The 27,045-nt window shown below is 39.3% G+C and overlaps 1 protein-coding gene across 1 annotated transcript in view; it reads right to left on the bottom strand.

Moving 5' to 3' along the window:
- UTRN (utrophin) overlaps positions 1-27,045 on the bottom strand; it is a 449,245-nt gene that overhangs the window by 315,150 nt on the left and 107,050 nt on the right. The window contains exons 6-18 of the mRNA XM_090279943.1: positions 26,642-26,734; positions 24,359-24,531; positions 21,881-21,996; positions 21,022-21,182; positions 16,461-16,664; positions 15,359-15,540; positions 14,475-14,625; positions 13,212-13,331; positions 11,391-11,492; positions 8,232-8,339; positions 7,831-8,010; positions 6,821-6,990; positions 2,330-2,453 (exon numbers count right to left, since the gene is read on the bottom strand). Of these exons, the coding sequence (XP_090136069.1) occupies positions 2,330-2,453; positions 6,821-6,990; positions 7,831-8,010; positions 8,232-8,339; positions 11,391-11,492; positions 13,212-13,331; positions 14,475-14,625; positions 15,359-15,540; positions 16,461-16,664; positions 21,022-21,182; positions 21,881-21,996; positions 24,359-24,531; positions 26,642-26,734 (1,884 nt within the window). The remainder of the gene's footprint in view (positions 1-2,329; positions 2,454-6,820; positions 6,991-7,830; positions 8,011-8,231; positions 8,340-11,390; positions 11,493-13,211; positions 13,332-14,474; positions 14,626-15,358; positions 15,541-16,460; positions 16,665-21,021; positions 21,183-21,880; positions 21,997-24,358; positions 24,532-26,641; positions 26,735-27,045) is intronic.

Raw genomic sequence — 27,045 nt, 5'->3', positions numbered from 1 at the left:
TTTTCAGAACTGTAAGAAGTATATGAAATGGCGGAACACGGCCCTCCTTTCCTGCTCTCCTGACTCCCTGGGCTCCTCGGTTAACAACCTTCCACATCCCCTTGTCCACAGTCATCATCCCCTCCATCCACGACCCACGAACTTGACCGAGTGCTGAAAATATGGTGCTCAGTGAAAAATTGTCCTCACTTTCTAAGCACTCACAGAAGGTGTATAAACAAATAATGACATCAAAGCAATATGGAAGACGAGATGAATCACTTAATTTTTCCAAATGAGGCTAAGGGGGGTTTACTGGAATTGGGGGCAGTTCAGTCACACAGCTCAAAGGCTGAGTAAAAGAAGCTTCTGGAAAACAGCACGTGGTGAAGGCAGGAGAGTGAGAGAGGAGCAGGCCTCAGGAGGACTGGAGCTCAGACGGCGGAATGAGCCGTGAGGAGGCCATGCTTAGCAGCAGGGAAGAGTGCAGCTCTCCAGGAGGGCCCTGATAGGCTGGGGCACCATGGCCTTTCCACTTTATCCCCATAGCAATGGGAAGCCATTACATTAACTGCAAGCCCTAGAGCTGCGTAATCAGATTTATATTTTAGAAGGAAGCCAAGGGCTATGAGAATATAAGGAGGGAAGGGTAAACAGTGGCAAATACTGCAAAGAGAGCACCTCTGATGAGAACAGAAATCCATCCTTTGGATTTAGAAACCAGAGCAGTTACAATGGAGTGATAAAGCAGAAATCAGTCTCAACTTCTCATCCAAATATATGAAGTCGGCCGAGGTCTGACCCCAAATCACCTCTCCAACATTAACTCTCTATTGCTTTTACACACACACACACACACACACACACACAGCCCTAGCAGGAAACAAAACCAAGTATTTGCTCCAAAGATCACAACACACCCACCCACCTCTACACCTCTGCTCAGGGGCACCCCCTGCCTGTGCACCCTCCCACCCAGCTCCAACGCCTTCCTTCGCTGCCAGCTCAGTGCCACTCCGCCCTCTGGACTTGTCCCTTGTGTAGATGCTGCAGCCCTGGCCTCCTCTCAACTTCCGTGGCACCTACCACTTTTGAGCATACATCAGCGATACTCACACACATTTTATGTTTTAAACATTCTCCAAACTCCTTACTGACAAACTCCATTGCTCATGTAGATGGCAATACAGACCCACTCTAGATGCCCGAATAGTCCATGAAAGGATGTACAAGACTTAATGGACACCAGTGACATAAATCACTATGATGATCTCCTGTCAAAACTTCAGAAACACACGTATGGGTGCAAAGTAGCAGAGGTAAGCTCCTATCCAATCTGAATAGTATTTATGTTTAAAAGGTGTCTCTCATCTGAAGAGAATATGTTTGAAGAACTGTGGAATATAGTAACCCCCTTATCCTCAAGGGTACATTGCAAGACCCCCAGTAGGTGCCTGAAACCATGAATAACACCAGACACAATATATACAATGTGTTTTCCTAAATATACATACCTGTAATAAATAAGGCGCAATAAGGGATTCACAAGAAACTAATAATGAAATAGAGCAATTATAACAATATATTGTAATAAAAGTTATGTAAATGTGGTGTGCCTCTCTCAAAATATCTTCCTGTCTTATACTCCCTTTCCTCATTGGCATCTCTGAGTTGCCACATCACTGCTCTTATGCTTTGGGGCCATTGGTAAGTAAAATAAGCATTACTTAGACATAAGCCCTGTGATACCCTGATAGTCAATCTGATCACCAAGACAGCTACTAAGTGACTAAGGGGAGGGGAGCCTGTACACTGAACAAATGTGGGGTTCATATCCCAGGCGGGATGAAGCAGGACAGTGTGCAATTTCACCATACTGCTCAGTAGAGCATTCAATTTAAAACTTATGAATTGTTTATTTCTAGAATTCTCCAGTTAATGTTCTTGGACGGTGGTTGACTGCAGGTAACTGCAGATAAGGAGATACAGCTGTAGTCTGCTTTATTCAGAAAGCAAAACATCTTCTACACAAAGGCATAAACTGTTAGGGACCAGATTATGATTTAATCAAGCTAAAAATAGAAATAATATTTAGGTCACCTTAGGAAGTAAGTGCTCCTTCCTACACAACTCACTGGTTAAGGAAGAAGGGGAAAGTTGCTCTTCCACCCGGGGATCTGATAGTAGCCAACTTGAATCCATGCAGAACTTACTACAATATTCTAAAAGCTAGGGTATTGCTACCTTTATTTTACAGGAAGCTTTGGGATCCCATCACACCTTGATGCCAAAGTAAATCTACCCGGATGAGCTATTTTATTCACGAGTAGACTTTTGTCTTATGTTTTACCTTCAACTTCTTTTTCATTTCTGAGGTCTCTTGCATCTTCTTATATTCTTTTATCTCTGTGGCTTGAATGGCAGTCTTTGATTTCAGAATCCAGTCCAACAGCTCTGTGCTCACAGCATCAAACCTAATTTAAGATTCAGATGTTACCACTTGTCATTCATTTCACTTGGCCCAAGGAAGGGAGCAACCAAAGTACTCATCCAACATGTGTTTTTCAACGCTCCTCCAAAAACAGAAGAAAACAAAAAAGGCAACCCAGAAATACCGAAACCACACAAAAGAAGAGCATACTTGGACAATTAGAAGTGTGAAAAGAGGAGTGATATTGTCATGTTAATAAAAAATGTAAAACTTTTAAATGTTGAAACCTTTTTAAGAAATCTCTAGTATTTTATAAATGCTGATAGATGATGAAAAACAGACTTGGTTCGATAAAAACAGAAAAGAACAAGTACTGACATCGCTAAAGTGAATGCCTCCTTTCACTCGACAGTCTTCTGAGTTGAGCCTCCTCCAGTCCCGGCCCTGGTCTGGGCCGAGATATGAAGAAGGAAAATGAGGTAATCCCAGCCCACAGGGAGGTTCCAGTCTAGTAAGAACAACGAAGAGTAAAGGGCAGTAACAAAAAGAATTTGCTAGGTGCCAGTTCACAGGATGGCGAATCCGGGAGGGACAGCTTCCTGGAGAAGAGCAGCATGAAGCCAAGAGTTCCCCTCACAAAGGGAGAGCAAAGAAAGGGAGGACCACACTTTGCAAACTGCAAGTAGTGCTCTGGGGCTGGGACAGTGGCTTTTAAGCAGAGGGAGAGACACCAGCCAGTTACAGGGAGGCCCTACGGGATAGATGAAGGAGTTTGGGTTTAAACAAAGGGCCACTGAGTGTCAGTGAAGGATTTATCGCATAGGACGGCAGTGATGCTATTTCCCTGTTATGGTTCATAGAGAAGAAAGAATCAAGAAAAGCAAGACTGGAGAGAAGGCTGTGGTGGTAACAGGACCCAGAACAAAACAGGGACAGTGGGAAAGAAGGGGACTGACTTGAGAGGTGTTGGGAAGGGAAGCCGAAACCACAGGGAAGAGGAACAAGAGGAGACATGTTCACGGACTGCTGGCCATACACACACCAGGCCCTTTCCTACGAGTCTTATGTGTGTCCTTAACTCCACGGGTCCTCACAACCACCCTACGAAGCATACACTACTATTATCCCTTTTAATGATGAAGGAATTGCACTCCCAGAGGTCTTAAATAAGTGAGCCAGGTCACAAAGTCAATAAATGGTAGAGCGGAGATGCCAACTGAGACAAATCCATCCTCTTAATCAAGTGACCCACGGAGCTTTTCCTAAAATGATTTCTGGATACCTTTGGGTACCTTGAGGTCAACACAGCTGTCGTTGTTGATTCGTTTGGGAAACTTTGCTTAAAGCATTTCTAGTGGATTATGAATATTTGTTTTTTCATCAAGGTAAGTTTTCTTTGTAAGCTGTAAAAGATTTTCTGACACTCTAGGTACATAACCAGGGGTCAGTGTGTCACTCAAACCATGGTTCACTCCTCTGGTCACCTTACGAGCAGATTTCTAGTTGCTCTTTCAGAGGACAGGGGTGCCATCCGAAGACCCCACATTGAAAAAGACCTTGCAGACTTAGTCCACTTCTGCCCTCGTTCTGAACAAGAGGGATGCGGAAGCTGCAGGGTGTTAATGATCTTGGTGACTTTAACACGGATCCAGATTATGGAAACGCAGCCACCTGCAGCACCATGAGAAGGGGAAATAAACCCCCATTTCTGAAGCATGTATTACTATAAGCTGTGCTAAGCAGTTATTTAAGGCTCATAGCTGCCGAACAGCTCATTTTAAGACAAGTTAATAGTGGTTCCTACGGGCCTAGAAACCGTCTCACACTAGGAATGGCTAAGGATTCCCTGGACTTTGGGACAAGGAATGGAAATTGGCACCTGAAACCTTTTCTCAAATATAGAAGAGGTACCATATGAAGAGGGAGGGGCGACATGGCTCTATCTTGCCCCAGAAAGCAGAACTAGCACGTGTGGGCAGACTGAGGGGGCCAACTTTGTCTGGGCACAATCTCTAACACTGAGATTTCACTGCCTTCTGTTGTAATGGACTGGACATCCTCAAGCCTCCATTTACCTGGGAACTGAGTGAGTGAAGGAATTTCTGCATCAATCGACTGGTGAATTAGAAGACTGGACCTCACAGCTGGTTGCCCACCCAACAGACACCTCCGGCCCACACTTCTTTACTGTCCGAGACCCCCACAACACAAGGACAGAGCTGGAAAAGGCAGGATAACGTCAACCGCCTAAACGCTCAGGACATGGACAGGTGACCGAACCCTGACCAGTGAGACCAGGGGAAGTGAGCTGATGTCTTTCAGGAAAGGTCTTTCTCCCAGATTTAAAAAAAAAAAAAAAAAAAAAATGACAAATAAAGAAAGAAAAACTGCCCTTACTGCCCATGAAGCGGGTTATTTGAGGATGTTGCTCCTAGTGCTGCAGCAGCGCCTTGGGGACCTCGAGACGTCAAGCCTCAGTGTGAAAGCCACCACGCAGAGAGAGGCAGAGGAGAAGGGGTGGGATGATGAATGGCCATCCCATCAAAACTGCCCTTTCTCACTTCTTGTGACGTGGGAGAGTCAGTGACCTCAGTAAGTCACTCTTGGTACAGTATTCCGTTTCTTGCAGCAGAATGAACCTTATACAACACGGTCATGTTTAAGATTTTATAGTTACGCACTGCAATATTGTGATTTATAATAAGAGCAACAAAGTTATCATTTTTATGTTAATGAGGTGACTTGGGGACCCCACTTAAGGATAAGGGCTGGTTGCCAGGGGACCCAGCCATGTGATTAGGGGTTGAAACTTTCAGTCCCACCCCCCACCCTGACCGCTGGGAAGAGGACAAGGGCTAGAAGTGGAATCAATCACCAACAGCCAAAGATCTAATCAATCATGACTATGTAATGAAGCCTCCAGAAAAACCCAAAAGGACGGGGTTCAGAGAGGTTCCAGGCTGGTGAACAAGTGGAGGTGCCTGGAGAGGGCACGGAAGCAGCTCTGAGCTCTTCCCTTGCCCTGCGCATCTCTTCTGTCTGGCGGCTCCTGGGTTATACCCTTTTATAATAAACCAGTAATCTAGTAAGTGAGATGTTTCCCTGAGTTCTGTGAGCCACTCTAGAAAATTAGTCAAACCCAAAGCGGAGGTCTTGGGAAGCACAAGTAACAATTTATAGGACTGAACCGTTAACCTGTGGAATCTGATGCTGTGTCCCAGGAGACAGTGTCAGAACTGAGCTGAACATCAGGACACCAGCTGGTGTCTCACAAATTGTCGTTGGTATGAAAAAGCCCCCCCACCACCACCCCATCTACATTGGAATTGGTACCAAAATCTACATATGCACCCTAGTTTTTTACAACCTTCTCTGCTTCCCAATGCGCAAAGTCAGCACTGGAGAGACATGCTGCCCGGGACAGTGTGCGGAATATAAACACTCAGGAAATAAAAGGTCTATAACAATGTTAACATCAAAAGCGTCTTCCTTGGCTCCAAAAGTGGCAGTTCCACAGAGGCACACCGACCCTATCATCAAAATGAAAATCATCTGGTAAAACTGGAATCCTGCTTTGTCTGGCAAAAGCTAAATTGGGGAAATCATAGCATTTATATTCAGGCAACACTAACTGCCCATTTACCTGAGCACTGGGATTCCACTATAAAAGGGAGGGAACAATCGTACTACTAAGGGCTGTTGAGAGGTTGAGCTGCTACAGTGTGTGGGAGGCACAGTACCTGGGGCACTGTATGGCTCAGCAGTAGCTGACATTAGTAAGAGCTCAGCGTATGCCAGCTGTGATTATTCCTCTTATACAGATCCCAAGTTTGTCTTGGATCAGTAAAATGAAAAGATATTTTATGCCGAAGACAAATCTTCAAGCTAACCACAAAGAATCTGTTAATGAATCTGGAAAAAGGAATTAACAAAGGACGGAAGAAAATATGAGAAAAGAATGCAGGATGAAAAAATGAAGAAAGAAGACGAATTACTTCCCTGAATTTAGTATTTTTTAATCATGAGAAGAGAACGGAGATTCACAAACAATAAGGAGATCTATCTAAAGCAAAATGGGAAGAATCATGATAGTAAAAGAAAGACTAAGTGAGGAATCATGGACAATCATATCCTCCCAAGGTAAGTGATAAGAAAGGAAGAAAAAAAGGTTTCAGCACACAGTTCAGATTGAACACATAACAGATAGCACCATCCGAGACCATGTAGATGCTTAGACAATGAGAAGTAGAATATTCAGAAGACTCGGGGGTAGTGAGTGGTTCAGTAGTTGAATTTCCATACCCATAACTAAGTCTAAATTTGCATATGATTAGTGATTAGTACAAAATAAGCACCGAGTACAAAATACATTGGGGTGGTATTAGGTCTGGAAAATTTCTCTGTCCTCACTTTTTCTTAGCTTCCATATCCACAGGAATCTGTCTCTTCTTTGGAGGAGGAGGAGGAGGCAGTTCTTGCTTAGACCTTTTTGTGGTTACTTGTTCTCTTATGTGAACAGTCTCCAAAAGATCCTTCTGAGGAATTTGGGACATTCCCAGCTTTCCAACAGCCTGAGTCACCTGAAATGAAATCAGCCAAAGTTTTAATGTTTTATTATAGCTTTATTGAGATATAATGCATAAGTCAGAAAATTCTTTATTTGATAATATACAATTCAATGGTTATTAGTGTATTCACAGAGCTTTGCAACCATGCTCACCTTCTAATTCCAGAATAATTTTGTCATTTCAAATAGAACCCCTGTAACCATTAACAGTCACTTCCCATCCTGCTCTCTTCCTTGGCCCCTGGCAACCACTAATTTACATTCTGTCTTTATGAATTTGCCTATGCTGGATAGTTCACACAGACAGAGTCATAGTGCTTAGAATCTTGTTACTGGCTCCCTTTACTTTCATGATGTTTTAAAGGTTCACCCATGTCATAGCATGTATTACTACTTCCTTTTTTATTGCCAAAAAATATTCCATTGTATGGATATATCACATTTTGTTTATCCATCCATCTATTGGACATTTGAGTTTTTTCACTTTTTGTCTAATATGAATAATGCTGCTATGGACATGGATGCTCAAATGAAAGTTTTATTTTTGATCAACTCACTAAAATATTTTTAAATTAATACGATTTAAAGATAATTTAATAGATTCATGTTTGTTATCAGTTACTAAGGATTAAATTACTGGCCATTAATCAGTTGTTTTTGTGTTTTTGTTTTTATTTTTTGAAGGTCTATTAAAATTCACTTGAGAACACTGAAGCTTTTCACATGTCAATCTTTCAATTTTATAGTAAGCCAGGAATAAGGAACCAACTCTTTTATTTCACAGAAACTAAAACTAACCTGAATATTTAATTTCTACTTAATGGCTCAACATACTATTGAGAGCAAAAGGTACCTGGTTGGAGGAATCTTCTAGTCTCTGAACCAGAGAATCCCATCTCTGAGTCAGTTCCTCAGAATCACTGTTGATCTTCATGAGTGCCTTAGGATTATCAAGTAGTTGACCCACGTCCTGGCCGATCTCACTCAGCTGATCCAATGCTTGACGCTTCATTTCCATGTCTTCCTTCAAAATCTAGTATTTCAGATATTTGTTAGATGACTCCCTTTCAATAGGACTTTATCTTCCCCAGTCAGGAAATGTAAACATATATATTTTATAGTAAAATGTACCCTTGCAATTCTCTGAAACATAAGACTCCTGGTTCTAGATCATTCCATGGCAGCACTCCATGGATATGAAACACCAACATATCACAGGCTTACAAGACAGATGCTGACAATGACATCACTTACAGCCAGTCTCCGAACGCTGACACTTAGTTCTTTTTGGTCTCTGAAGTTGCTCGTCTGGACTTTATTTAAAGCTTCTTCTTTTTCGGTTAGCCAAGCTTTCAACAAGCACTACAGATAATAACAAAATTTAGAAATATGTTGGGGAATCAGTTGGTAATTCAATTCATTCCAGTTCCCAAACCGCTAACGTTTATGTTATTACAGGCTTCATCCTTATCTCGAATAAGGACTTCTAACACCTGAGTATGACGTATGAATGACATAGAAAAGGCACCTCTTTTTATGACATCATCCTTCTCAGAGTTGCAACAGATCAATCTGAAGTTAGCCCCACACCTGGATTCTAATTCTCAGAGGGGCAGGTGGATCTAAAAGGCCACCACATTATAACACTTGGGAAGCGGAAGGAATCTCAGACATTGTACTGTCTCAGCCTCTCATTTTAGGGAGGAAGGAGAGAGAAGCCAAGTTATATGTCCAAGATCTCTTGGCTGGTTCTCAGAAGAGCCAGATCAAAGACCCACACTCCAAAGCTAATGGTTTTTCCACAGCATCAAGCAGGAAAACCACGCTAATGCTCCAGGTTCAATAGCAATTATGGTTAGGGGAGGAAGTCCAAAGCCAATACAAAGATATTTAAACTTCATTGGCCAACAATGTATGTTTTTTCAGGCAGAAGTATAGAGAGAAACTTGAAGAAGGGCTGAAAAACAACATGGCTACATTGGGATAACTCTTCCCAAAATGACTGTCTACCACAGAAACCCTTTCCATAGAATGAAAGCTGGAGGGATCTTGGTTCTGTGTTTGCAATAGAATCAATTCTTTCTCTTAACTGTTTTTTATCAGTGAATTTAATAACTTTTCCCTACCTCTATATTCCACATGCACACACAAAAAGATGAAGATTAAGAACATAAAAGGCAAATATGGATCCTGTCCTGGAGTAAGGGTAGTAAGAAATGCACAGGAATAACTATGGCACAGGTGCAACATGCAGATGCCACACAAGAGACTATTTCCAGTTTAGAGAGGAGGGAGCAGGAGGAGGGTAATAGATGATTTCATGGTTCTTGACGGCTGAAGAGAACTTAAAAATGAAGGCTCTAAAGGCATTCCGTGGCAAGTCCTTAAACAAGAACACAAAGGCTAGAAACAAATGAAATATATTCAGTCCTTAAAAAGACAAAAACAGAACAAACAGCAACAAAAACGATGATGAATCAACAAGGTGCCGTGCACCGGAATAGACGGTGAAAAAGAACCCGTACTATTCCTCTGGCATCGGTGGCTAGGAATGGGCTCAAACTGGGAAGTCAGGGTTTCGGTACTGGGTACATAAAAGGAGAGAGGGAAAACTAAGACTGGGAAGGGAAGCTGGAGTCCTTTACAGAATATCCTCCCTGCCACATGTGAATTGGCCTACGCTACAGACGTTTGGAACTAATTTTCAGAATTCGTTTCTGACTCTTAAAGCATCTGCATTTGAGTGCACAATAATCCCTCGGACACTTTTCTAATTCAGGTGCAGTGATTTGGTCTCCTTCCCTGCAACACCAAATCGTCTCCATACTGAGTACTCCTGTTGGCCTCAGCTCTCCATTTTCCCAAGGTTTCTCCTCCCATGTCACTAGCAGAAAGCCATTCAAAGGTGAAACCTAAAATATTGGTCAAAATACTAGCTACTGCCTATTTTTAAATATTTTTATTTACCAATGCAAAATTCTTCCCAAATTTTAGATTACTTTGCTTAGCAGAAGAGTAACAGAATGGTTTTCTCTTGCAATCAATGTCTCCTACTGTCATTATTAAAGTTTTAACTATTTGATGTTACACTCTGGCGCAAATACAAGGGTCTAAGCCAGCGGGTCTCAACCTGTGGGTTGTGACCCTTTTGGGGATCAAACAACCCTTTCACAGGGTCGCTTAAGACCATCAGAAAACACATATATAATTACATATTGTTTTTGTGATTGATCACTATGCTTTAATTATGTTCAATTTGTAACAATGAAAATACATCCCGCATATCAGATATTTACATTACAATTCATAACAGTAGCAAAATGACAGTTATGAAGAAGCAATGAAAATAATTTTATGGTTGGGGGTCTCCACAACATGAGGAACTGTATTAAAGGGTCACTGCATTAGGAAGGTTGAGAACCACTGGTCTAAGCAAACGTAAATATTTATAAAGTGAACTGTAAATCTTTCAGAAATCAAAATCAGGTCCATCCTGTGATTCTTAATAGGCAGCCTGTGACCGACAGTTGGGGGACAGGGAATAGTGATAAACAATTTGTAATGGGACAAATTTTGTGCCCCACTTTTTAAGATGTTCTGTCTGCACCACATTTAGTAAACCACAAAACATCATACATTCATTTTTATCACCTGAAAATAATATAGTCTCTTTTTGTGGTTGGAAAAGAAATGCATGTAAAAGAATCCAAATGTGCACTGAGATGTGGGAATGGAGCATCTGCTTATTTTCTAAACCACAACCGTTTGGTGCTTTCAGAGAAAAGTTTTGCTAATTTGCATTCTGCTTTGATGATTGCTTTTTTGGAAGGATGGAGGTGGGCAAAGGGCCACCCCTCCGACTGAAAACTTAAGGTGGCGGATTTGCACTAAAGGTTCATTTACTATGGTAATCCTTAGTGGGAAAAATACGCTATTAACCAAATGTTAAATCAATGGTGCTGCTAAATAATGTTTTCTAGTTAACTTCAGTAGTTACTCCGTTTAAAAATCAATAAAAATTCTTTTGATTTAAAGGTCACAAAGTATCGTGTGTGTTTATTTATTGAGCACAAACTATATATGCTAGGCACCACGTTGATACAAGTTCAAACACACTACACACCACAAATGCAATGAAATTATAATGTCAAGCAAACCCTGAAAGCAGCGTATCTAAATACTAACATTCTAAATAGTAAACACAGATCAAACTGCTGTTATAATGGAGCCATGTAATACAATCTCTACAAATAATCTTCATGTAAAACGGATACAAATCTGACTTTAAAAATAACAAATAATTATTTGTGAATGTTCCTTTAGAAGAAAAGAAAGACTTTAATCTAATCCCACAATTCAAGATAAGTTACCTTCCACCATCTGTTGTGACCATTATGGATAACAGTTTCATACCTGTTCTTCCAATAATTCCTGCCACAATATATTGATTTCTTGTAACCTATTCCAACGCTCTTCAGTCCATCGGCACACTGCTGTCCAACGTTCACCAAGTTTCTAGTAAAAAAGAAACCACCTTTTGTTAATTGAGCGTTAGGAGATAGTTATCACGAATCTTAAAGAAATTCTTGACATCCATTGTTTTCTGTTACGGAGTAGCAACTTATTAAATATATATAAATATATACCTATTTTATAAAAATTGCTTTAAAATAATACAAATGAGTCCTATAATTGTATAGATGAGAAAAACTAATTTCCATAGGAAGTAACTAATCACTTCACATTCCACAGCTAAAAGGTAACACAACTAGAACTCTGTCCTGTAACTTTTGATGCAAAACTCCTGCTCTTTCAATTTTACTGTGGTTTTTATTTGAGAATTTAAGATTTTTACATACATCTTTAAAACAGAGCAAACATCTACTTTTTGGTGCTTCAATTTATTTCAGGCTATAATTATCTCTAAAACAAAATTCAGTACATCAATAATTTCTTAACCACCTTTTACATGCCAAGAAAATTTCCATCTGTAGTATAAAAATTATGAAAAAAAATTTAACTTTATAAAAATCATGTGTTGAATGAGAGAATTCCTATTAAATATACTTAACTGATGTTTTCCTGTTTTCATTGCATGATCCATAGAAAATTCCACAAAATTTAGCAACAGAATATTTGGAAGTATTAGCAATACTAAATAAATAAATTTGACTACTTTTTTTAAAAAATATTATTCATGATGACCTTCTCTCGACAAACTATTTTATTACCACGTTAGAAATAATGACTAACAAATATTCAGTTTTATTTGCACATTACTAACATATGAATAGGAATTATTTAATTCATATCATCCTATTTTGATATTTAATACCACAGAAAGCTCTGCACAGTGCAAAGGGTAGAAAACTTGGAGCCAGAAGGCAGGTCTCAGCGTGACAACTCATTTAACTCTCAAAGGCATCCCTTCGCCTCTCTGAATTTCAGGTTCTTCACTGTTTAATAAGCTAGACACAAAGGTATACCTCTCAGGTTACTATAATAACTAAGGGCTTCTGCACCAAAGTCTCAGAACCACTGTCCAATTTTAAATGATGATAGAAAAGAGAAAGAATTTCACGTGATAAAATTACAGCCTAAAAGTTTCCAAAAATCATAAACTGACAGCAACATCATACCAGATAATCCCAGTATGATTCAAATGAAATACCAACAGATCTCTTTACAAAGACTTAACACTATATCCCTTGTGAAAAAAAGAAGCAATTTGTCAGGATTCTCAAAACTGTTATTGAAATTCACACATTGATCCACCAAATAAACAAGGATAGTAAATCCTACACAGCTAAAACTCTCAAACTTGAATATGCATGGACATTTTTTTAAAAGTGCAGATCCACTGAGCCCCAGTCCTAAGAATTCAGGTCTGCATAGAGGCTAGGAATCTACATTTTAACGAATTCCTGAAGTGATTCTGAGCAAGAAGCCTGCAGACCACTTGCTGAGTTCAGTTCCAATACTTCCCAATCCTGTTACTATTACACAGCAGGAAGCCACCGCCCACTCACCCCAAGGACTGATGTAAAGGCATGATACCGAGGTAGTCCTGTAACCCACGTGCTGTGGCACCCCAACTGGGAAGTACAACCTAAAGCAGGTTTTTCTACACTTCTAAACCAGCAGTGAGACGGGATGTAAAAAATAAGGCCAATGTGTAATCGGGTCTCAGGCCACAGGTCCCTTGGGGTTACCCTGCTTTTTCAGGGTCCTTACCTGTAGCTGATCTTCTAGAACAGCTGTGGCGCTCTCCCCACTGTTTTCATCAACAATTACCACCATGTGAGTTAATGAATTCACCTTCACCTGCTCAGCCTCAAGATCATTTTGCAAACTCTAAAGAAAAAATTAAGATATACATTATTTCTACTTTTTCCAGTTTACCTATTTAAAATCCCCTTGGTTGTCAATAGCAATTAAGGACCTTTAATGAGGCATCATGGTTAAATTTCCAATCACTACCCTAAGTGTTCTACTAATGAAACAAGCCCGTTATACATCTTTACGTTGCATTATGAACAAAGCAGTCTGAAAATGCACTGTCGTAACAGATTGCAAATTGGATGTCATTACTTTTATTCCAAATTCTGGAAAAAAAAATAATGTGGCATATGTGAATCGAATGTCTATACTAGAAATTGGGATAAGAATGGAGGATTGAGAAATCAAAACAAGTCCTGAATTTAACTATACAAAGATCATTTTCTCTAGTGTAGCATGGCATAAAGTGAAAGAAAGTAGATGCTATTTGACAGTCAGAAGCTATTCTGATTGGCTGCCCAGGAAAGCAACTGAGATACACAGATGACTTCCATTGTCACCTCTTCAACAGGAAGAGCATAGCAGGTGCTGAGACATATGTAAAAAGGCAATTTATTTAAATACTACAAAGAGTGTTGTCAAATGCCTCCTGGGTTGTGTTTAAAGTATCCCTAAAGCTTTATTTATCAAATATCCAGATATTTTAATGAAAAATCGGATTATTCAACTATCTTGCAGAGAGACTATTTGTTCTACCTATCCCTATTAAAAGTAATCTAAATTTGTCACCAAATTAAAATGTCTACCAAATTTTGATTCTGCACCTAGTGCCCCAATACTTTCCTAGACCAAATAAGCAACAGCTTCCGTTAACGGATTAGGTTCAGCTAAATCTGGGGGTTTCCTTTTTTACCCACACACAGCATTAATACCCACACGCTAGGGTTCTTAACCACTTCGAGGTCCAAAATAACCCTTGAAAATCCCACGAAAGCTATGTGCTTTCCCAAGAAAACTATACATACCCTAATAAAATTTTACCTGTGCATTCCTCCCAGAAAAGTCGCACTCCCAAGAACTCCACCCTCTAAGTCGCAGAGGAACAGAGGACACAGAAGAAGCATCCCACCTCCGCACTAATGACAGAAGTCCCTGAGAATGCTAAGTGCTGCTTTTTCATATTTGATAAGGTATAAAAGAAATACAAGCCAGATTTACTTTATGATCTTCCAGCAGCTTTTGTAGGGATTTTAAATCATCCTCCAGGGGGCAAGTTTCCATCTTTTGAATGCGTTCTTCGGTGAGTGTTAACCAGGCAGAGAGCTGCTGCAGCTGTTTCTTCTGCAGTTCCATCAGCACGTCATGCAGCCTGTCCGGAGAGGGACACAGTGTTATTCCCACTTGCTTGTCGCCTTTGCAAAGGCAAATACACACTCTGGGCAGCCAAAAAATGGAGCAAGGGAACCCAGTCTGGTCCAGCCAATTAAAGCAGTATTTAATCTTTAAATATAGAAACGAGCAAAAAAAAAAAAAAAAAAATACTTTCATGTTCTTCCTAAATGGAGTCAATTAAGTGCAGTCAAAGAATGCAAATAACAGCACCCACCATCCATATCAGAATCATTGTTCCTTCAATGAGGAATTCCTGCGTATTAAGTAGGTGAAAATTGCAATGGAAAGCAGTTTGCTCCTTAATACACAAAGCAGGAAAGAACATGAACTATGGGGTGGCGGGGGAGGAGAAGGGACTTTTATAAATGTTACAAAACTGAATTGTAGACAAATACTACACAATCTTGTCTTCACACTGAGTTAATGGTTAGCTCATTTTAATCCTATAGACTGATAACTGTCCACATGAAACGGCTTTTCCTTTTTCTAATGTCTATACTCCAACTTTCACCTTTTAATTTGTTAACACATCACAAGAGAAATAAAAATCATACAAAACTCCAGCAACATCACACAAAGAAGGGAGTCCCATGTGACAAGGCAAGTTCTGTCATTATGTTGCCTTCACACACACATACCACCTTTCACTCCAGCTACAATGGACAAGGCACCTTCCGGCACAAAGTGTTCATGCCTTCGCTTCCACTCACCGGGACTGTCTGTCCATACTCTCCACTCGAAGGGCCTCCCATCTCGCGTTCAGCAGGGTCATCTGTTCCTGAATCTCAAACTCCTCTTCATCGGACAGAGTGCCCTGCGTGATCAGCTGGTTTCCCGCCTGCAGAACACTCCCCACGCTGCTCTGGTGCCCGGTCAGCTCCATCATGAAAGCCTGGAGAGGTACATCATTATGATTTGTGAGCTGCTTGTTGCAATAATAATAATAAATTAATTGTCGATGCTTAAATATCAAAGCTGCAGGAGAAGGCAACCATGTAGAGTATAAATAAAGTAGACTTGGACCCAACTTTGAATACAGGAAAGCAGCAGCTGGCCTCAGGAAAAAAGGGGCATAGACCCAAGAGGACAAGATTACATCTGATAATAGCAACTATTTTTAAGTAAATGCCAGTTATGAAGCTGATAGCTCGTGAACATGGAATTAAGAGAAAATATAATAAATAGAACACCATGCTCACCCAAGAGGAACTGCTTAAAGAATAGGACAAGTTTTATGATTTTCAAATCAAAACAGCAAATAAGACCTGTCAATTAACATCTGGCACACACACCCGCACACACACACAAAAAACCACTCAATCAAAAAGAGATGTCCACATAATCAATCACTACAGTGTAATATAATATATCCTCAGAACAGGAAATTTTCATTATATAAAATTATACATGAACACTGGATAGAACATCGGCTTAATCATACAATAAATAAAAATAATCACTTCCTGGGGAACATTCCAAATCTAAAGACTTGGTGCATTGATTAGCCATTTTGTGTTTTAACTCTAACAATACACTTCAGAAACTAGCAGTACGATGCACTGATTTTCATCAGTGGCTGCCAAAAATATATGTTACGATAAGATTAAAATCTGACCTCTGATTCCAATGCACAATTAATCACCCACACCAACGTTATAACAAACCCCTATTTAAATATCACAAGCCCTAAAATATGCCATGATCTTTCTGTGGAGCAGAATTCGGTAAACGTACATATCAGGGGAGATGCCCTGAGAAGGTACTGGCACCACGGCAGAGAGATTTTACCCATCAGCTACAGAGTATATTTACTTCATGGGTGGCAAACTGGTCTTTGACTTCTTCCACATCATCAGAAATCTCATCCTGCTCCTGGAACGTGTCCTCGGCAGAAAGCAACCAGGTCAGCACATCCTCCAGAGCTGTCTGATAGCTGTCCAGATCCATGTCGACCTCGGTGACAGTGCTGGGGGTCTCAGCGCGGGGACTCTCGTGCTCCTGCTCCGATGCTGAGCTCTAGGGAAACAAAGCCAAGAGAAAATCCACAAGTGTCGTGAACATGAGAACGTATTCAGCAGAGACACACTGGATGAAGAACCCTCAGGTATGAAGAACCCACTGTGGCTCAGGCATCCAGCCAGTTCTTCGGAGCTGCGTGAGCCATGCCAGGAGCTGTCAGAAAGCATTCACATGGTGCGCTGGGCTGGAAGAGTACAGAAGCGGCACGCACTTGTGGGCCCTGTGTGCGTGGGGATTCCGACACGGTTAGGAAGATACAAATAACCCATGTGACTCACTTCTGACCAAAAATAAAATGGGTATTAGCCAAGTTATAAATTCCATGGTTCCAACAAGAGATGCCATTTGAGTTCAGTAATAGCTAAAATAGGAAAGTTTCACAGAGGATCGTGTTGGGCCTTGAAGGATAAATGTAAGTTAAAAGAAAAAGAGATAAGGATTAGAATTCTGCTTTGACCCTAGTTAAACTGCTTTTACTGAAATTCATTTGAGTGTTTTCTTTCTGATACTGAAAGGCAGCCACACATACAGGCTGCTGATGGTATTTTCTGGAGGCGGTTACCCTCTAGTTTAATTGCTGGCTTTTTTTTTTTTTTTTAAGTCCATGGGAATAAATTTATCTCAAACAATAGAATATTTTCCTATATATTTTAGTATCTTATAACCAAATAAACTCTCTTTTGTTCACCTGTCCCTTCTTTAAAATTCTTTAAAATTTCCCTACAGCCTATTCCCACTTAATCACCTCTCATCCACAATGTTTCTGTATCTCAAACATACAAAAATTTGTAGAGAAAAATATAAGAAATGCTCATGGGTTTAACAATTCATTAACATTCCTTCCAGATTTGGTTTTGGTCCCCAGCACTCAATTGAAAAGGCTTTTGCCAATGCCACCAATAACCTTCCCACAGGTAAATCACTTTTCTAGCATCGTGTAATTAGCCAACAAAGTAGAACACTTCTGTAAGAACAATGCTGGGAAACACAGGTAAACCAGAACTGCTCCAAGCAAACCCAGACATGGTCATCACCCCCTTCCTTGCCCAAGCTCTCAGCAGCACCCCATGTGGCTGGCGCTCCCCATCCTGGTGACACCCTCCTTCCCCTGCTCCAGAGACACCACATTGACTTTCCTCCAGGTTCAACAGCCAAACTGTAAGTAATGGAGCTCCTCAAAATTAAGTCCTAGACTCTGTGTACTTGGTCTCTGAGTGCTTTCGTTCATTCCCATTGGATTTAAAGAAGCAGCTACACGCCACAGGCATTTGCCTTTATATACCCGATTCAAACTCCAAACACGTCTGTCCAACTGCCTTAACACCTTCGCTGTCTCAAAGGCTTGTCAACCATGTCTACATTCGCCCTTTATTTTTTTCCCCAAACTTATTCTTCCTCAGACTATCCCACTTCAGTCAATGGCTCCTTCGTGCATTTAACTCCCCCTGCAAGGAACCAGAGAGCTACTAGCCTTGGTTTCTTGAATCTTTCTTTCACCTCTCACATCTCATATGTAAAACAACTCCTACCTTCAAAATCTATCTCCAGGCCATTCAGACCACAAGCACCATCATCTGTCCTCAAGGCCACAGCCTGCTAACTGCTCCCGGGCACCTCCCTCCCTGTGGCCACTCACCGACACTCGCACCTCTACAAGCCACCTCTCACTGGGCCACCAGGACGATCCGCAAAATGTGGTCACAGCACAAGAGTCCCCCACTTAAAACCATTCACTGCTTTCCCACTGCTAGAAGATACAATTTAAAATTCTTAACATAATTTACAAAAATACTGTCACAGCACGAAACTGCATGAGCAAGCGTGAGTGCGTGTGTGTGTAGGGTCGGATTTGAATAAGTTAATCAGGGAAGACATCTCTGAAAAAGTCCCATTGAAACTGAGGAACGATGGGAAGCTTGCCATGCCAACAGTGGGTGGGAGCGTTTCAGAGAGAGAAACCCACACTTACAGGAATCTTGGGGAAGGAGAGGGAAAAGCAGTGCCTGAGATAAATTTGGGAGGTAGGTTGGGCATTATAAACTATAAGAGAAGATGAGGTCTTTAGTTAGCATGACGACTGGAACAGAAAGAATATACACACCAGAGACATTCTGGAGGAAGAATCAAAACACACCCAGTAAACTATATGTAGGTGTTTTTTGTTTTTTTTTTTTTTAAAAAAAAGAATCCATGAGCACACACAGGAAACACTGGATAATTTAGGACAGATGCTGCCAAAGACAGAGGAGGGAAAATGAGTTAAGTGCTGGACCCCAAGTTCTGAAACTATAGAGCCAATATAGCCCTGGAGAACTTTTAGTGCCAAACCTGTATGCTCTGATGAAGATGTCTGAGAACCAGGACACATAGTTAGTGACCAGCCAGGGGTCACTGAGACTAGTATCTACCAAGGTGGGAGAGATGGATAGGAAGGCATTGTCTAAATGCAAATGTTCAGAAGTTATTAATTTAAACACAAGAGGAGACACAACTGAGACATTAATTTAAAGAAATGCAACAACTATTTGCTGACCACCTAATGCTCTACAGTACGTTTGTAGAAAGACAGAAATGCTGGCTATTAGTGTTCATTGCAAAGTATCGGATGGCAAGCTCTGTCAAAGAGTAGATGATTAAAACTGGACCACATTTTATTTCTTCAGTTAGCTTAATTCAATCTCTAAGGCACTAATGAAAGCATGCAAATGAAGAAGTTAATACACTTATTCTTAACCAAACAGCAAATGGTTTCTGCAATTCTTATCATGCTACACTGAGTTCTAAACAGAAGTGATCATTTTATCTACATATCATGAGAGGCAAATGAAACCTCCTTCCTTTTTCAGAGAGAATGGCCTTAACTATAAGAAGTAAAATACCCCAGCTTCCTAACAAATGGAGCCCAACTCCATAAAGAATGACTCAAACCAAAACGCAACCTCAGAAGACTATCTGAGCCATGTAGAAGGTTACATACCCACGATTAATGCAGGATAGTAAGTGCACCGCTAGAGGCAAATGCTTCTCAGCACTTTTCAGTCAATTATAAAAAATTACAGCTTTTCCTCAGCATCATTTGATTTTTCAAAACTACTAAAAGGAACCATAGGTACACAATCTGGTCCCATCTCTTGCCTCTTTTCCTCAATAAGTTTTTTCTTTTTCTATAAATCATGCTGTTTTTGAAATGAAGAAGTTAAAAGGATTGGTACCTACTAGCCAGAAAAATCTGAAATAAGTTCTCTGAATCTTGGAAAAGGAAAAAACGATGCTATGTCAGTTTCAGACCATTATCATGATATGAGAATCAACTAACATTTTCAAAAAGGAACTTGAGTGAAAATGAACAATAACACCAAACTGAGAAGGAAAAATTATATTAATGATAGCTGCTGCTTAAGGAGTGCTCATTCATATTATTTTAGACACTTTGAGTTCCTTATCTTTATGAAGTAGGTGGTTTTATCCAGATGTTACAATAAAACTGTGGGTGAGAGGATAAGATACCAATCCAAAACAAAGAGCATCAGGTATAGTATTTAAGCTTCAAAGCCCATGCTTTCTGCCTCTCTAAAATGTATTTCTTATCACTTTGAAGTTCATGTGTATCTCCTGGTTGCTGAAATGTTGGACCAAATGACTTTTTAAAGTCTCGCCCAACTGTTAAAAGATTCTCTCGTCTTATGAATTTAAGGGGACTGGTTAGACTAGAACAGAGTAAGATAAAATATGAATTAATTCAAGGCAGGATAAGTCAGGAAGAAAAATTCATGACTTTATATCTCCTGGGGGGAAAAAACTCATTTACATCCTAATGAATAAAACCATTATAAGCCTTTAAATGAAAAAGTGACCAAGTAAGGTATTGTCAATAATTCCTCCTAAATAAAAGGGAAAAATAAAGCTGATATGTTGATAGTCCTTGTGAAAATATAATGGTAAAAAACCCTTTGTTAGAGGCAAAAAGAAAAAAAAGAAAATTAGTTCTTAGAACAAAGTTAGGTTGACACGAGAGAAACCATCCATAGAACAAAATAACGGTGACGAAAGAAGGTGACCAAATGACAGGAAAGCATTGGTTCTTCAGCATGTCACAGCCCCAGACCACCTTATTGCGTGAAATAATATATTTCCTTCCTAAGAAATCAGTTGAGTTACAGTTTCCCATTACATGCCTGTGACACGTGACAGCATGCTAATTGACAAACTGAACTTCTGAGGCTTATGGAAGCAGACACCCTGAGATGCTCTCTGTCAAGGAAAAAAAAAAAAATCCCCTAATAGCGATTTTATTTAGCACCTAAGAGAAAACAAATATGGCAAGTCAAATATTTCAGTAAAAATGTACCAGTACCTGTATATTAATATCTCCTTCTTCACATTCTTTCTTGTATTTCCTTGGGAGAGTCTCTACCTCACGGACAGCATCTAGAGTCACTTGCTGAGGTAGCACCTCGAACAAAGACGTTAAATACATAATTATGGATTTCTTGTCAGGAAGCTGAACGGCAATATCTAAAAGTGGAAGAAAATAAAGACCAGCTTAAATGAGATGTCCAAAATATGTGAACTGCTCAATAATAGATATAAAATAACTCTCCTTAATACCCATAAACAATACAATTATATAATCTATGCAGTGCCATAGTTCAGTAAATTTCTATTTCATACAACAATAGATGAGACAAAGGTAAAGACAGTTTCTTATTTTTGTTCAGTATCCCATTTCTTAAAATTTGTTTCTAAAAGCATCTCCCAAATGCTCAAAGATAATCTACCATTTAAGATAATGACAGACTTTATTCACATTATGAAGATAAGTCTAGAATTCAACTTTGTAGCATTTGTAACTAAAGTTTTCATATCATATATAAGAAGCTTATATTAAAATGTATTTAAATAAAATAAACCAAATACTGAATTATTTATCTAATAATTATATTTTCCTAAAACTTTAAATCTTACACTGGTATCAAATAACTATTCTCCAATGATGTAATTAAATTTCCTCCTAAAGGATCCTACAAATTGTTCATTACAAAAGTACAAATGACTTTGCAATAAAATGATTTGTACCACATCTCAAAAGTAAGAACATTACTCAGTTCTCATAATTCATTCTAAAAAAATGAATTAAAAAAAAAACACTGCTCTTCAAGTATTCAAAATTGTAAAACAAAAAATCAAGGTTGAAATTAAACACTGAACAATACCTTCAGGATCTAAGAGCTTTTCAATTCCCAAATAAGTTTGAGCTTTGCTGAAGGCATGGTCAAGTCTCTCAATGGGGGACATTTTGACAACTCTATCCCAGCTGAAGAGATCAGGTCTGAAAACACCATAGAAATAAAATGCAATGATGATAAAACATGTGGAATCGAAGTGGTCATTGTTATAATCTAACACATTTCAGTTTTAGATGTTTTTGTTCAAGTTTAAATTTTAAAAGTTTAAGTTTACATCCCAAAGACTTGCTAAATACATAATATTTTAAAGTAGCTTATAAATATGAAAACAACAAATAAAACATTCTAAGGTCTTGTATAGGTTAAATATGCCTGTTAAATGTTCTGGAGTAGCCCCTAGAAGGCTATAAACGATATATATTTTCCAAATAATGAAGGGAAAAGTGGGGAGGGAGAAATCATTAATGTAAGAAAGAAAAAATAGATAAAAGATTTTAAAAAGCTCAAAATAATTGGTAAAAAGTGAAAAATGAACCTAAGTACATCAATTATCACAATTAATGTTAATGGACTAATTCTCTTATTGAAAGACCATGACTGGTCAAGTGAAATTTCAGCTTTAATCTGTTCACAGGATATTCCTAAAACAGAGGCCCCGAAGAACTTCCCTCCAGTCACCCCCTCCATATTACTACTGTCTACTATTTCATTTCAATCTAGATTTTCTTTTCATCCCACCAACTGGATATTACTATTGCTCTGACTTATTGAAAGTTGATCATTTTGTTTTTGTTTTTTTTTTTTGGGGGGGGGGTGTTTGTATGCTCTCTGCTCTCGCACCTGAGACACACATGCCTGCGGGGATCTGCCTCTCCCACTCCCTCCCCATCCCCTCTCTGACTCATCTCCTGTAACTCCCCTTACTCAGGCCACTGCACCCACCGGCCTCCCCTATTGCCTGATATACTTTTCTTCAGCCTGTTTACCATTTCTTCATGCTATAGACCTTACATTTTCTTTTTTTTTAATTGTCCGCCTCCCTCGATTTGAACATAAACTCCAAGAGGACAGGGCTTTTTGCCTGTTTTGTTCTCTGCTATACACCCCCTGCCTTACACAGAGAAAGTACTACAAACATACTCAGTGAATCAACTGAGTAATCAATGGAAAAAAGTTTTGGCTAAAATTCAAGTTTCCTGACTGTATGTCTTAACCAACTAGGAACAGAGGGTAACCTCTTTAAATTGATAAAAGTGAAAAAAGGATTGGGCCTGGGGATTCTTTAACCAGATAAAAAGTGTATCAAAAAAGCTACGGCAAATATCATTCGCATGATAAAACATGAGAACCATTCCCTTCATTATCAAGAACCAAATATCCTGCTCACTGTCACCAATTCAAAGCAATATTGTATTGAAGGACAAGGCACAAGTGAGAGAGGAGGGGAGCGGGAGGCACAGGAGGAGGGAGGAGGGAAACTATTATAATTCATGGACAGCCTACACAAAAAATACTTAAGTCTACAGAAACAAATTTAAAATTTGTACAAATTTAACAAGTTTCTAGAGCTAAGATGTAGAAATGTAAATTATATTTTTTATGTATCAGCAAAGAACATACAGGAAACAAAACGAGACAATAAATGATTTAAAATAGTAATAAAACATGTAACAAATTTTGCCTTTCACAATTAATTCCTTGATATGTCTTAAATTTATTTGTGGGTATGGTGAGGTAAGGATCCAATTCAATTATTTACATATGGGTAAGCAGTTGTCCCATACCATCCATTGATCTGCAGTATCAGTTCAGTTGTATATCAGGACGGACCTATTTCTGAGCGCCTTATTCTGTTAAGCTGAAGTATATGAAACTGCCATTGTTATACTGTATGTCAAAAACAGTCAAATACTAGCAATTTCATATGGGTCAGCCTATAATTACATTACTGCGTTTACTTACAGTACTACATAGTCTTAATTAATGGAGCTTCATAATTAGGTTTGGTTTCTGTATTGTACAATACTTCAGGCTGGTTCTTCTTTACAAGCGTACTGGCTCTTCTTAGGCCTTTGGCCTTTTCATATAATTAGAATCTATTTACAAATTTCATGAAAAAAAGAATTTTCTATATGTAACTGGGACTGCATTAACTTGATAGAATTTTCCCTTTGGTATAAGAACGGATAGTAGCACAATACTTTGCATATATTACTGGTTAGTGCTGAATGAGTGGGATTGATCTATGTGGGTTATTTTACAGTTTTTAACTTATAAATATGTAGAAGGAACCATGGACCTTGCACTGTGCCATTTAAGCCCTACAGAATAAAGACTTGATGGGTGGTCTTCTTCCATGATAGTTCTTTTCTTAACGTGCCGGTAGACTGTGTGCAGAGAGGAGAGTGGCAGGCATGGGGAAGGGGTTTTAGGGAGCAGTGGTGAGGGAGGGAGAGAGGAGGTACAAATTGGGAAAGCCCACGGCTAAGCACAGGCCTGTCTCACTTATGTCGGTGCAGCAGGGCATTAAAGGCGAGCCCGTCCGTCCAGCTCGTAGTGAAGTTAAGGACGTTGACCTGGCTGTATGGCCTGGTGGACTGGCGCACCCAGCTCAGCAGGATCTTCTCGCTGTTGGTCTGCTGCAAGTCTGACATGACGTCCTTCATGACATCTTTCACCTGCGTCAGAGAAACCAGGCCCGCCTATCACTTAACCCAGTTAGTGCAATCAAGTCCTTGAGTGAGGACTAGCACAGTAATCAACCATTAAAGATCAGGTCACCAGCATTCAACACTACAAAGGTAACGGCATTTGAAACCGTGATTATATTGAGGTACTAGAGCAGCGGTTCTCAACCTGTGGGTCGCAACCCCTTTGGGGGTCGAATGACCCTTTCACAGGGGTCGCCTAAGACCAGCGGAAAACACATATATAATTATATTGTTTTTGTGATTAATCACTATGCTTTAATTATGTTCAATTTGTAACAATGAAAATACATCCCGCATATCAGATATTTACATTACGATTCATAACAGTAGCAAAACTACAGTTATGAAGTAGCAACGAAAATAATTTTATGGTTAGGGGTCACCACAACATGAGGAACTGTATTAAAGGATTATGGCATTAGGAAGGTTGAGAACCACTGATCTAGAATGTCTTTTAACTCACCTTCAGGCGTGACCATATTTTCTGTATCTTAAGCAATACTTATTTGGGTTTGTTACAATAACCATTAGAATGAAGTACCTTTCCTGATTACAATAAAGAACTAATATTTTACATTATTATTCTAAAGTAATATATGTTTTAAGGACCTGCTCAAAGAATAATGTGGGCATATTAAAGGGATACAAGAGCTGATTTAATGGGAATTACATGGGCCAAACCTAAACATCAAAATAAATAATTATAGCAAAAAAATACAAGCTATTAAATAAGTAAAAATTCTCAAGTGTACACTGAGTGTAAAATGAATGAATGAATGAATGAGTAGATAGTTAAAGAGGGGCAAATAAACAAGAGATAAGGGAAAGCTCTTCTTTACAAGTAGAAAGCCCATTAAAAAAATGTAGAAGGAATGATGACATTAGGAAATCACTACGTGCCAAGTATCATAATAACTGATCGGGTAAGAATTGTGAATGCATAACTAATGACAAAGATTTGATAAGTAGCTGAATATGTACACATTTTCAAAGTATATCTCACAAGGTATTTTTTAATAATATAGGGCAGTCATGTGACCATGGCGACCGCACATGACCCAAGTGATGCAAGGTAACCCTGCCAGAAAAAACATGGGACAGAATGCTTGCTGGTGTGGCACACTGAGTAGAACCCAATGCCGTTTTTTTGTGGCATTCCTGCCCAAATTAATAATCTGAATCTAACCATGAGGAAATATCAGCCAAACTTATATGAAGGGACATTCTACAAAATAACTGTTTCCGTATTCTTCAAAAATGTCAATATCATAAAACACAAAGAAAGACTCAGAAACTTTTCTAGATTAAAGAAGATGAAAGCGATATGATAAATAAATTAGAAATATTAATGTTTTAGGACACATTTTATATTATGATTATATATTGCAGTTATATAAGAGAATTCTGTGACTTTAAGAGAACAATTTGTTTTTAGAAAACACACACTGAAGTATTTATGCAAAGAGAGAGAAAACACAAATACAGACAATAATTAACATTTGGGGAATCTGAGTCAAAGATGTCTGGGAATTCTTTGAGGTTATTTTTGCAAATTTTTAGTAGGTCTGAAATTTTTTAATTCAATATTTCCAAAGGACACTTTCTTTTTTCTATGCAGGAAAATAGAGCTGTTGGTCAGTCTCTTTCATTCCAACTTGTTAAGAGTTGAATTGCGATCCCCACACAATTCATATGCTGAAGTCCTAACTCCCAGTACCTCATAACGTGAATGTGTTGGGAGATAGGGTCTTTACAGTGGTCATTACGGCAAACTGAGGTCATAGGGAGGATCCTCATCCAAGATGACTGGTATCTTGGCGTAAGAAGCAAAGATGAGGACATGGATGCACCCAGAGGGAAGGCCATGTGGGGACAAATGGGGAAAGGGACCTTCTACAAGCCAAGAAGAGAGGCTCCAGAAAAAGCGAACCTTGCTGCCACCTTGCTGTCAGATTTGTAACCTCCAGAACTGTGGAAGCCACCCAGTTTGGGGCACTGTATGATGGCAGCCCTAAGAAACTAACACACAAACGATACGTTTTCAATTTCTATTAATAAGTGATTGAAAATTTCCTACCTGCCAGTGCAAAATGATGCTCCAAAGCAACCCCAGAGTCAGCTTGTGATTTCCATCTACAATGTCAGTTCCTCCTATATTCACTAAGTCCACCTAATAAAATAAATTTTTAAAAAACTTTATGACAATTTCTCCACAGAAACTTAGCGCTTTGTTTTAGCACATCTGGACAGCAATGTAAGTGAATAATAAGAGAAATCTCATTTAAGAGAATCAGGTAAACCTAAATCTCAAATAATGTATTATTTATACACTAATCAGAAAAGGCACAACTGTTCCTTCACTCTTAGAAAAGGTTCAAAACTTCTCATAAGAAAAATGTTTTCAAAAATTAGTGAATGCCAATGCACAGAGCAGGTGCCTGGTTTCAACAGTAAATAATCCCGGTGGCACAAAAGAACCCA

Source organism: Furipterus horrens, unplaced genomic scaffold (assembly GCF_987537825.1).
Source record: "Furipterus horrens unplaced genomic scaffold, mFurHor1.1.pri manual_scaffold_6, whole genome shotgun sequence".
NCBI lineage: Eukaryota > Metazoa > Chordata > Mammalia > Chiroptera > Furipteridae > Furipterus > Furipterus horrens.
This window is presented reverse-complemented; position numbering and strand designations above follow the sequence as displayed.